The sequence below is a fragment of the Pogoniulus pusillus genome, chromosome 4 (assembly GCF_015220805.1).
Source record: "Pogoniulus pusillus isolate bPogPus1 chromosome 4, bPogPus1.pri, whole genome shotgun sequence".
NCBI classification, from domain to species: Eukaryota; Metazoa; Chordata; class Aves; order Piciformes; family Lybiidae; genus Pogoniulus; species Pogoniulus pusillus.
This window is the reverse complement of record NC_087267.1, coordinates 6,817,199-6,830,424: the sequence shown is the minus strand read 5'-3', so window position 1 is coordinate 6,830,424 and position 13,226 is coordinate 6,817,199. Positions and strand designations below refer to the sequence as shown.

Genomic DNA, 13,226 nt, shown 5'->3' with positions numbered 1-13,226 from the left:
ATGCAAAAACAGTTACACAGACCAAAAAGAGCATTTTTTTTCATCTAATATCTGTAACAGCAGCACTGTAGGCTGGCAGATAAGTTCTAAGCAAAATCTAAACTTTTATTCCATAGTCCCAAACAAACTAGGAAGTGTAATTTGAGTGGCCTTTATGTCCCGAGGCCAAAGTCTATTCACTTGCAGTTGAGCAGGTGATTTGACTACCAGCCTCAGTAAAACAAAGGTTGATCAGTGTTTAAATCATAGAATCATAGAATCAACCAGGTTGGAAGAGACCTCAAAGATCATCCAGTCCAACCTAGCACCCAGCCCTATCCAGTCAACTAGACCATGGCACTAAGTGCCTCATCCAGGCTTTTCTTGAACACCTCCAGGGACGGTGCCTCCACCACGTCCCTGGGCAGCCCATTCCAATGCCAATCACTCTCTCTGTGAAAAACTTCCTCCTAACATCCAGCCTATACTTCCCCCAGCACAACTTGAGACTGCAAGGTTGCAGAGATTGTATCCAAATTTTTATGTATTGCTCCAAGCTTGCAATGCAGATGTGTTTAAAGGGTTAAGACTGTGGCTCAATCAGAAAGAATGCCTGGCAATAAGAGGAAGCCTGGATTAATGATAGAAAAGAATTCTTAGCATTTTATAGCAGTGGGTATTCGAGATGAGACATGGCTAATGATCAACTAAAAAGGTATTTGCAGCTGTGGTGTTACCTCTCCCCATAATGCCAACATTAATCAAGCTTTTTCATGCAGCTTTGCAGTCCATTCTGTTTTTCATTGTCCCGAATATTAAACCAGAGCTCATACCCTAATACACTGAGTGAGAAACCATACTTCTATGTCACCAAACATTATCAGCCCCTGCTGATTTGTAAAAGCTGCACTTTCTGTACTGTGAAACAAGTTCATAGCAAAGACTAACAAAGACAGTTTCATTTTTAAAGAAAAAATCCTTGTGTAACCCCAAACTGTAAATACTTCTAGGATATGAAGCACGAACAACCGTGAATAAACTTTGCATGCATTTTATTTAAGTCTTGAATTACAACAAAACATCAGCTGCAATTACAGCATCTCTCCAGTTTTTGGAGTCAGCCATCTTGTTGAAAGCCCTTGGCAGTGTGAAAAGCCAGTGAAATCGTGTAAGTCAATGTCCTAGCTGTTCTGATGCTGCCTTTGGAGTCGGAAGAAAAGCTTCATTATAGTGAAAAATTAAACATTCAACATACAAGTTATTTCCAGAATGGCTTCAGTCCTTTTAAATAAGGAACCCCATTGAATTTCAAATTCTCAGAAAATGTTCATTATCTAAATTCCTTAAGTAAACTACACGTGATGGAGCTTTTGAAACATGAACATGATCTTCCCTCATGTAAACAATCCTCTGCCTTTGCTGCCCGATGCTATCACATTTGGGAGCACATCCTTCTGGACTGCAGGCCCAAGCCTATAAAATCTCACTATCAAATATCCATCCCTATCTTCAGATGCTTTATGCCTCTGCTTAACAGCCGTGACTCATCCCATTAAAGTCAGGAAAGTTACAGTAGTGAAGTTAAGCATGTGCTTGCAGAAATAGGCCCAAACTCTCAGAAGTATTAGGGTAACTCAAGATGCAGAGAGATGACTAGTAGGGGAATTTCATACTGGTGTGACTAATCTCTCTAAGATCTCCTAAAATCAAGAGAGAGAGAGAGAGAGAGAGAGGGCTCCTGCAAAGGGGCTTCAGGACAGCTAAATTAAGCTCCTGTTTTGGAGTGTCTTCCCAAAGAATCCTCCAGCTCTCCCTGTCATTTTAGATTTTCTCTACATGCTCTGTCCTGGGCACCTGGCTCCCACACAAATCAGCAGAAGTCAGACCTCCAGATGCCCAGACACATCTTGCAAGAAGCTTACTTGCAGCATTAGCTACCTTGCCAGCTCTGAGAATCGACCTCCATGTACTTAAGGCTCTGTAGCACTGCTCACAGCGACAACCTGTACCTGCCATAGCCTTGCACTGGCCTCACGTGCATCAAACCCACATGTTGACAGAGGGTAAAGTTTATTTTTCAAGTTGAAGGACCAAAGTGAAAAAAATTGGAAATATCTCTGACTTTTGAAGGCCTGAGGAGTTTGAAGATTCCTCTCAATGTACAGGGCTGACTAAATGACCCATCTTCTTTTTTACTGTTGATTTGTAAATACCTGAAATTAAAAGACTAGAAAACATGCAATGCCTACTTGGTGTTTTAATAAATCTGATGTATTGATGTATTTTAAGGATCCTCCAGCAGCCATGATTTTGCTGTGTTAAATAAAGTAAATTTTATAGCACTTTAATCAAATCATGATGGAACATTATGCAAAATATTATGCAATGTAATGCGAAGTAATTAATGCAAGCAGAGCAGGAGCTTGAGACTGCTGAGCAGCATGCATTTGTGTCACACATTGCCTGCTGATTTTCTCAATTTGTTTCTTTTTTAGATAGTGGTTTCCCGTTCAGAGCCCACAACTCCACATGTCAGCTTTCAGCTAGATTCCCACCCTGTGTCTCCCCAAGTTGTTGTCAAGAATTCATTAGAAGATGATGGCTATACCCTGGTAGTGACCGGGAAAAAGGTGAGTAGTTCATAATCTAATCTGTTCTGTTCACTGTGTAAACCTGTCTTCAGAGCCACAACTTTTAGTAAGATCAACTATTCATGCCACTGCTTTATGTTCTGCATCCTCCCAGCCTTGCCATTCCCTTGAGAACACTGGAGGAGCAAATTTCCTCCAAGATCTTTTTTTTTTTCTTCCTCTACTAAACAAAACAGCCTAATATTGAGAAATGTTTAAATAATGTAAGAGCTGTGATATAAGCCAACAAAAGCCAGGAAATGCAAATTTTAAGGCTGAAGCCCTGTCCTTATTTCAAATGCTTGCAAAGAAAAAACACACAATGGCTTAAGAAAAGAATGGTGCTCACAGTTTCCTGGCTTTTGTTCGTTTGTGTCATAAGTTTTTTAAGGAGGGACATGTGTGCAAGAATTACGTGGCTGTGTTTAAGATTGAGAGCCAGCATTCATCGTAAGGTTTCGCGTGTAGTCTACAAAGGTGTGATGGTTTGGGTGTTCCCTGCCCCCCACACTTTAGAAATCACCCAGGCTAGACTCAGTTGGCTCTGGGAATATGAATGAAGCTATTTATTTACAGCAGCACAATATACAAGCAGATATTTACAGTAGATACAGTTATAGACAGAAATATACAAGGTAAAAGGTAATACAGAAACACAACTCCCCTCCCAGAAACCTGAGTCCCCAGGAGGGGCTCTCAACCACCCCTTCACCTTCCCCCTACCCCTCTGAACCTTACCCCAGTCCCAAGGAAGAATAGGGGTTCTGCCAAGAGGTTAAGAAGCAAAGGTGGGTGGAGGGTGTGTTAGAGAGATGCAGCTCACCCAGCAGCCCAAGTGAGAGTGAGACAAAATGATGAGAGTGTTATCTAATGTTTTAATTTCTTCTTCAGCAAGACTGTGAGTGAAGTAGACATCACCATTGTTTTCCTTTCCCAGCCTATGATCTAGTTCTTCTCACCAAAACATCCTAGCTAGCTTCAGACTAGCACAAAAGGGTTAATAAAAGGCTTAAGAGTTGTCATAAATATGCTATGGTCATGAGCAGATATGCATTATAGAATAAGTTTAAGACATCAGCAGATAATATTACAGATAATCCTAAACCAGAATCGTAAGCAATAATGTGACCCCTCGAGTTCTATAAGAATTTACAGAAATCCATCAGCCATTTTTAAAGATGGTTATTAATCATTTACTAGAAATGTATGAAGGATAAGCTTCAAAAGGATGTCCAGTGCAAGGAAGTGCCTTATGGAAGGTACTGAAGTATGAGGTACTGATACAGTAACCTAATTAAATTCTGATTTTAATATTCTGGCTAAAAAGAATTATTCTATATTTAGAGTTATTACTATCATAACTATCCTTGTATTTAAAACAATATAAATTTTAATTCATTTTTTTAGGTATAGTATAGGGGGTTTTATTAGTAGGTATTAGAAAGCAAGTCCTTGGGCAGTGACATGCTCTAAGTGTTTCACAGATACTAATACAGCTTTTGTATGAACTAAGACACACTGAGATACACTGTTTTTTTCAAGAACTAATGCAGAACTGGGAGCAGCATGCTGCTGTTTTCTCTTCCCATTAGCAAAAAATGCTACCTTGCTGTAAACACCAGATGCTGATAGTAACTATATAACATTAAGATGCCTGTAGGATTTCTCCCAAGTGAATTTAAAATCATGTCAGTTAAATTACTTATAAGATCCTATAATTACTGAGCTAAAGAGAAGTCAAACTGCAGCTTGTACATCTGAAATGTGAGTAACACCACAGCTCATTGCATAAAATAGTGACTCTCCTTGCCACTTAGTGTATATATTAAAGGAGTCTGTGCACCATGTCTTTCCTTCAACAGATAACGAGGATCCCACTGAAGGGGCCAGGCTGCCATCACTTCAGGTCCTGCAGCCAGTGCCTGCTGGCACCTCCCTTCATGCAGTGTGGCTGGTGCAGTCAGCAATGCCTCAGGTCTTCTGAGTGCCCCAGTGGCATATGGACCCCGGAGACCTGCTTGCCTAGGGTTTATGAGGTAAACTAGTGGATTTCTCTTATTTATGTGAGGGAAGAAGATGGTCTGTGCTCTACAGACATCTTCTGTTTATTTTTATGCAAGTGTAATAAATTAAACCTCTGCTCTCCTCGACTTCTCCTTGGCCTCAGAGCCCATAAAGCCTCTGGCTGGATGCATATACTGCCCCTGAATGCTGCAGGCTCAGACACTCACAGTGGACGGCTCTGCATGATCATCCTGGCTTGCCATGGATGAGTTTTGGCACTCATGATGGGGAAACATCATGGGTCTGAGCCAGCCTGGCAGGGGTCTGACAGGAAAGGCCAGTTACACAAAGGAGCACCCTTCCTCTTAGACCACTCTCAAAGGGAGAAGACAGCTGCCACAGCCTGACTCAGTGCAGGAGGTCTCTGCTCCCTATTCTTTATCTGTCTCATGCTGGCTCCAGTGTTGGCTCCATCTTACCACCCTGAGTGACATGTTTTTTCCTAATGTTACTCCCTGGCTCCTTGTTCTTATGGGTCCATTTGCCACCGAGAACAAGCCTATAGCTGCACCACTTCCTGGGACAAAGGACAGCTGGAGGCTGCTGCCAGACAGCCAAAGCCCATCAAGGGTGTGCAAGAACAAAACCTTACAGATGAGCAGAGCCACGCTGGCTTGTTCCTGGTTTAATTTAGCTATGGTTAGTGCAGGGTTCGAACTGACTGGCTGTATGCGTAACCAAATCATCCCATGTGAAGTGTGACAGAGCTGTGAAGGCAGAGGTTTCACAGGGCAGTTAAAGGACTAGAAAACTGAGAGAAGGGCAAGCATAAAACATTTACTTTCTTTAGTGCATTTAAACTACACCATGCTGTTAAAAATGCATTTTCCTTTATGGGCCTACAGCTTATAAATGGAGATCAGAATTTGAGATGTCAGACTCTCAGGAGAGAAAGTGAGACAAAAGGATTCTTAAAAATAAAGAACACACTTCTTACCATCAGGCAAATGATTTCATATCCAGCAGCTTTTTAAGAGCAGACAGGTAAAACTGCTGATAGTTTAGAAACGCATTCACAAGGTGTTCTCTTTCTTTTCCATGTTCATTTAGAACTAACATAGGCAAAGTTCCATGAAACATTATAGGAACCCAACACAAAATGGATGGAAAGGAGGATGTGTGTATGTTTGTTTTGCCTTCTATTGTGATTTACCTTTGGTCAAAGGCAATGTTAAAGAAATGCTACTCTGAAGAGTTTGCTTTCCTTTTATATAAGAACACATTTATTCCAAAAATGCTATAGAAGATAATCAAATAATCCTTTTTGTTCTTAGATTATATGAGACTATGAACCATCCATTCAAAGGGATACACTGAGAATTAGTCTTGATACAGGCCCAAGCTGCTCACCTTTCCTCCACATCTGGTTTTGTCTCTCCTAGAGCTCAAGCACATTACCATCCCTTAATGTTTTGCTCATGGCAAAACTTCACAGCAGTGGCTGTATATTGCCGTGCCTCCAAAAAGATTTTTAGGGCTCACAGCTGCTTAGTTTCTTATTTTCAGAGGTGCTGAGTTGTTATGAGTGTGTATTCAGCAGTTTTAAGAAGCAAGTGTCTGAGCCCATGCAGAGACGCTTAGACTGAGAGGTGCATCCCCAAGGCCACTCTACAGTCCCTACACAGTTGCTAGGTGACTCATGCAGGGGAGCACACCTTCAACCTGGCTGCAGGAATGCAGCTGGCCAGGTGATCTCCTTCCCCATGTGGTTCAGCTCTGCCTGCTCAGCACAAGCCCAGTCTACCCCTGTAATGAATATGGATCTGTGGCACTGATGGATCTTAAAATGAAATCTCGAATTACATGCCCACGTTTGTAGAATTTGCTTCTAGAAGGCTTGTAAGAAAAAAAAAAATGCAGCTGAGTACTTAAATCTCTTTGGATTGCTAGCTGTTAAGATAGATTTCATGCTCTACTGGACCATGACATTTCACATTATTACTGAAAAAAAATATAAACCAGATTATTCTTCATCTTCTGATCTGTCTTTAAACGCATATGCATAAAATATGAGAAACAAGCTTGATTTGTTCTTAACAACCCGAGGATGACCTGCTTTGCATAGTACCTGAAATTCAGTCTGTACATCTCCCCCCTCTAATATTTTGCAGCTTTCAGAAGGACAGATTACTTGAGATTTGTCATTCGATCACTTTAACCTGAGGGAAACACAGAGCTTCTCTGAGTGTCTGGTCTGATGGACAGTAGTCTTCAACAAAGTTTTCCCAGGTTATTGCACAGAGTGGTGCACAACAGAGAAAAGACAACAGCACCAAAACAAAACAAAACAAAAAGACATGATTTTCATCTCAGGAGGGATGGCAGAGCAGAAATCTAGTATTTTCCTGGTGAGCCTGGAGATCCTTTGTCTCTGCCCCCCACACTTTAGAAATCACCCAGACTAGACTCAGTTGGCTCTGGGAATATGAATGAAGCTTATTTATTTACAGCAGCACAATATACAAGCAAATATTTACAGTATATACTGTTATATACAGAAATATACAAGGTAAGCACATTTCCTTGGAGCTGTGGGTGGTAGGGAGCAGCTACACACCCCAGGCCTGCAGGGAATGCAGAGCTCCAAGTCTGCCTTGGCATCTGCCATGCTACAGATAGGGCTGGCAGCAGAGCACATCCCCTCCATAGCCCTGCTTCCACCCTGCACCTCAACACTGTACCCTTCTCCTGTCCACCAGCTCTGCCAACACTGGCACATGCTCTGTCACCCTGGACAAGCTGTGCTAGAGGAAAATCAGGGAACTTGAGGGAGTCTCCTCCGAGATCACTCAGTGCTGGAACTAATTGCAGGCATCTGCTTGTGGTGTTCATGTTGTGATGAAAGGTGAATGGCATAAAAGAAGAAACAAGTTGGTCTCCCATTTGTTTCTTTGTCATGATTAAAAACCTGCCTAAGTTGGAGGTTTTGCTGGGAACTTAACGTCTTTCCTCTTACTTCAAATGAACAGGCTGTTGAAACTTTAATAGATATTTTCTTCCAACAGTTTACAATGTGTGTGGATATTAGCATAATGACTGTCAACGTAAACAAAAGGAAAACACAGTGCTTAATATTTTTTCTGAAAAGAAAAAGAAAAAGAAGCTTTTTCTTCCTTAACTCAAAGTCCAAAGAGCCACAGGGACAAGCAAAATGCCAGGCCTTGCAGAAGGACATGCTCCATGTTGTCAGTGGAGTTTCCTTGCTAGAGAGGAACTCTTGAATCCAGAATATCATAGCATTTAGAATTGATTTACTTGTGCACACACAAGTTACCTACATATACTTCAGTTCAATGTCCAGGAGGTTCACTGTTCATTCCCAATGACCCTCACAAGAGCAAATCTGGGAAACTATTTGAGTTTCAGAGGGTTTTATGGTACAGAATAAATGGAGCAAAAATAAAGGCATGAATAAAAGCACTCCAGGGCTATTTCTGTGGGACTTAAATACAAAAGTTTAAGCTATTGTTTATTTTTTGCTATCCCCTCAGAGGTCTTGCCTCCTAAATTTGCTGGCAGAATGCAGTAAGTACTTAACTCTCTCTCAATTAAGGCTGCTATAGCAAGTCTCTTTGGCAGATAAGATCTCTCAAAACCAGTTAAGTGCCTTTGTTTTTTATTCTGTATGGCTTTGTGAAACCTGATTTTAACACCCTGAATTTGCTAACTTCAGGATTACATTTCAAACTCTTCAAATGCCACTCATCAATAGGTTATTATTGTGCAAAACATTGAGGCATCCTGTGCCCCCACAGAGCTGTTAGGGTTTCTGTTCGGGTTTTGTTACTCCAAAAATAGACAATGTGCTGAGACACTAAGTAGCGTGGAACTCTTGGATCTGAAGTCAATCCAGATTTGAAAGGAACTTGGGAATTGCAGAGACTCCATGGGGTACAGTACTGCTCCACACTCTTAGCTGCGGTGTTGTGTGTCAGGGGACTGTGCAATCATCACTCCTTTTTTATGAGATTTGTGCAGAAGTACTATTCCTGCATACATTCCCTTTTCTTTGCTCACTGGAAGCTGATTTAAAGCTCATCAAAATAGGAAAGATTCCTCCTGGCTTTAGTGCATTTTAGATCAGACTCTTTGTCTGGTTTCTAATGGGGGCAGTAAATTTCACCGTATAGAATATATAGCATAACTCTTTTGAAGTATTCTTCAGCTGCCTTTCCATCTGCAATAGTTCATTTGTGAGAGTCTTGAAGTAGAGCTACAAGGGAGTTGAAAAGAAACTGTGCTGTCTTGCTGGATTTCCAGGTGAAATAATAGCCAAGTACCCCCCCAAACACTTTCAGCTTGAAAATTAAGTCAGGTCCTCTAAAAGGCACAGCTGTACTGCATTTTAGGGCCAAAATTACTGTCACTAAAGCAAGACATTTAGGCCCTCTGACCACAACTAGAAATTCAGCATTTCACTCTCTGTTGTTTGTCCAGTGGTACTGATATGTTTGCAAAATTACAGCATTGTTAAAAGTCCCCACAAGCCCTCAACCAATGGGGTTTTTATTTCTCTTTTATTTTTTACTGGTATTACTGACCAGTACTTTTACTGAGTTTTTTAAGATCCTACAGTGTTCTTACATTTTTTTCCCACCATTGTTACATTTTACAGGACAATTTACAATATACAGAAAAAAAAAAAAAAGCATTTCCTTTGTAGATTGTCTCTGTGTTTCTGAGGGGTAGTTTATTTTTAACTTGGAATTAGAGGTGGGCAAATGTAAAAGATTTAAAGAAAGAATAGCAGAAGTCATGTTAACTTTATCACAGCCAACGTGATGCTGGATTATGGTGTCTTTGAAGCTACTTCACTCTGAACCTGACTTTCATCAAGCTGACAAAAAAAATTGTCATTTTGGAGCTCTTTTCTGTTCACTATTCAGCTTCTAACAAAATAAGTACATTGTAAGTTTAACATGCCAGAAATAAGATGTGAAAGAGTAGAACAGTAGGATTTAAAAGACTATTACAATGCACAGCTTGTGCAGTGCCCCTAAACACTATCCTTCAAAACTTCCTACTATGGGTTTTGTTATTTATTGCACTGTCAGAGAAAGCTCATAATGTGACAAATGTAAGGTGAAGAACAATTAAGATGAATGGTAGGACATAGCCTACCAGAAAAAAAAAATGCTTTTCTAAAATTATTCCTTTGCACATTCTTTAACTGCATTTGAAGTTCAAGAAAACCTGATGTAACTAACAGAGTCTTTTTTTAACAGATTCTGCCGAGCAGTGCTCCTTTAGAAGGCGGGACAAAACTCACACTGTGTGGATGGGACTTTGGGTTCAGCAAAAATAATAGATTCGAATTTAAAAATACAGTAGTCCATATTGGAGGACAAATTTGTGCCTTGGAAGCAAAGTCCAGCAACAAAAACAAGTAAGAAACCTAATCCAGGAATTTTCTTTTATACAGATGGTCTTTATGTGGTATGGATTTTTTTCTAAGGACAAAAGCATTCAGTCGTTAAGTGTCATAGAATCATAGAATCAACCAGGTTGGAAGAGACCTCCAAGATCATCCAGTCCAACCTAGCCCCCAGCCCTAGCCAGTCAACTAGACCATGGCACTAAGTGCCTCATCCAGGCTTTGCTTGAACACCTCCAGGGACAGTGACTCCACCACCTCCCTGGGCAGCCCATTTCAATGCCAATCACTCTCTGGGAAGAACTTCCTCCTAACATCCAGCCTGTACTTCCCCTGGCACAACTTGAGACTGTGTCCCCTTGTTCTATTGGTGGTTGCCTAGCAGAAGAGGCTACCCCCCACCTGGCTACAACCTCCCTTCAGGTCGCCCCTGAGCCTCCTCTTCTCCAAGCTAAACAACCCCAGCTCCCCCAGCCTCTCCTCATAGGGCTGTGCTCAAGGCCAGCACCAGAACAAGAGGACACAGCCTCAAGCTACGCCAGGGGAAATTTAGGCTCGAGGTGAGGAGAAAGTTCTTCACTGAGAGAGTCATTGGACACTGGAATGGGCTGCCCGGGGAGGTGGTGGAGTCGCCGTCCCTGGAGCTGTTCAAGGCAGGATTGGACGTGGCACTTGGTGCCATGGTCTAGCCTTGAGCTCTGTGGTAAAGGGTTGGACTTGATGATCTATGAGGTCTCTTCCAACCTTGGTGATACTGTGATACTGTGTGATAGTATAGCTGTCCATGACACACATAGATTGATGATTTGAGTGGTATGGATAGTCCATTATTATGAGAAAAATAATACAATCTCTTTTTTTTTTTTCTTGTTTTCCAAAGGCTGGAATGCACAGTTCCTGCTGCAAAAGATCCAAGTTTTAATATATCCAGTAGTGTTTCTGTTGGACATGGCAAAACACTATTCAATACATTTTCATACGTGGTAAGCACTATGATTAAAACTTTATTGTCAAAATTAGCTTCAGTATTATTTGGAAGAAGACTCCTCACCAGTCAGAATTATGATAATTCTGTATTGCTGTTTGCTTTATTATTACTTCACAGAAATGCTAATGAGTGTTTTCAGATTCTTCCCCTTCACATTTTGAAGATAATGTAACAATCCACCACTCTGATTTTTACACCTCTTCTCCTCTCCCCGGCTCAGAATCCTGTAATAACAAGTATCTATCCCACCTATGGCCCAAAATCTGGAGGAACATTGCTAACTATAACTGGAAAATACCTAAACAGTGGAAAATCGAGAAGGATTTTTGTTGGTGAGAAACCATGCACCTTGAAAAGGTAAGGTCCAACCAGGTTGATTCTATGATTCTATGAAAATAATATTGATAGAACTTGATCAAAATGTTTGAGAGGGAAAAAAACCCAGCAAATAAGCATTGTTTTCCTCTCCTCTTGTTACACATTGGAGAGCTGGTAGAGTAATAATCATTCCATTCTGGATTACATCCTGAGTTTAGGATGTCCGACAGGTTCCTGAAGAGACTACAGTTCCCTAGAAGACATGTTTATTCTGTAATGTCTTCATTAACCTCATTAAAAGGCTAATTAAAGAAGTAGCAAATCAGCTTCTAATGGTCTAGAAACTGCCCATTTCCCATCGTTTTTGTCCTCCCAACTCCAACACTCTTCAGCCTTCTCTTACATTATGAAGAGCTGCTGTTTATTCAGTGAACATCCAGTGACTACAGGTTGCCATTTCTTGCTGGTTTGTTCAGTGGGAACCCACACACAGTGGGAATGTGTATCCTCTGCAGAGCAGCAACTATTTCTACACTACTGGTGAACAGACTCCAAACCAGGGAGAGCATCATTTTGGAACGTTTCCTGGGTTTGAAGATTAAGCTAGAATTTTTGTGTGTCTCTGTACTGGTTCCAGTAGGAGCTCAGTCAAGAATTCTTTACATACTCTGTGTGGAAATGCCTTCTGTCCTAGCTGATAATGTTGAATACCAAGCACACATTCTCTGATATGGCCAGAGAAGTGGTCTTCATTTGGTAGCCATTCTAACATAGTGCAAGTCCTGCTTGGTCCTGCTTTCAGGTAAAGTGGGGCAGCTCTAGCTTTGGCATCTCTGTGGCCAAGGGCATAGAGAATCTGGCCCACCATATTTCAGGAAGAGGATGTACAGCAATTGCTCTAAATTTTGAGTCTTTCCTAGTGGTAATGGAAGGTTGTACTAGTGAAAGATTGCAGTTGTGGAGAACATTGAGAAACAATAACCTATTAGTTAATGTCAGACTCCAAGTCAGAACAGCTCAATTTTATTCTGTGCTGCGAAAAGATTTATTGTGTGCTCTTGATCAAATCACCAAAGTCTAACTAAATCAAGAAAGGGAATTAGATATTCAAGTCTGATATTTAATCACTACCAAGATCTTCAGCACTGCTGTTCAGTGGCTACCTAATAGCTTAGGGTGGCATTTATTGATGTCCTCATCTCAGCTGGTCAATTAATGGACAAATATATAAACCTTCTCGCAATGATTCATCTGGTGCATTTGAGATATCTACTGTGGGAGTGAGATGACAGCCAGCTCAGAGACAGACAACAGCTTTGATCAGGTGGACCTCTAAGTGTCAAGCCATAGTTGGAGCATCTCCAGTACCCCTCTTTCTCACCAGCCAAGCTGCTTAGAGACTTCTACAGGCCTTAGCTAATTTCTCAGGGTGGATATTTAGCTTCCAAAACTGGCGGCTTTCCGCAGTTTTGATGGCAGCTAGATCAAGCTAGTAAAAGCTTTCAGATACACAGGAACAGATCACCTAATGTCTACAGCACACAGTGAACTGCACCTTCCTAGAAAGCTTCAGAAATGACAGCATATGCCCCTTATGTCTAATCTGGATATAGTCTCTCATATCTTTTGAGAATGGCCTCACCTGGAGGGCTCCTGAATGTGGCTGGGCCTCAATGATTGAAATTAGCTGGTAGAGTTACATTTCTTTCTCTAATCAATCATTAGTCTTGCCTCTGATGTGCTGGGTTCCCTGTGGCCACACTTCATGTGCCTGAAGCTTCAGGATCCTTCACCCCTCTGCTGCCCTCTCACCCACTGAGCTCAGTGTAGGAGGAGGACTTCTAGAGCCAAGTATGAGACAGCAAGGAGAAGG

The 13,226-nt window shown here is 41.4% G+C and overlaps 1 protein-coding gene across 2 annotated transcripts in view; it reads left to right on the top strand.

Annotated features, from left to right (window-relative positions):
• Positions 1 to 13,226, top strand: part of MET (MET proto-oncogene, receptor tyrosine kinase) — a 102,065-nt gene that overhangs the window by 50,165 nt on the left and 38,674 nt on the right. For both annotated transcript variants that reach the window (XM_064142080.1, XM_064142079.1), the window contains exons 4-8: positions 2,475 to 2,609; positions 4,472 to 4,645; positions 9,899 to 10,059; positions 10,928 to 11,030; positions 11,256 to 11,392. In XM_064142080.1, coding sequence (XP_063998150.1) covers positions 2,475 to 2,609; positions 4,472 to 4,645; positions 9,899 to 10,059; positions 10,928 to 11,030; positions 11,256 to 11,392 — 710 coding nt within the window. The remainder of the gene's footprint in view (positions 1 to 2,474; positions 2,610 to 4,471; positions 4,646 to 9,898; positions 10,060 to 10,927; positions 11,031 to 11,255; positions 11,393 to 13,226) is intronic.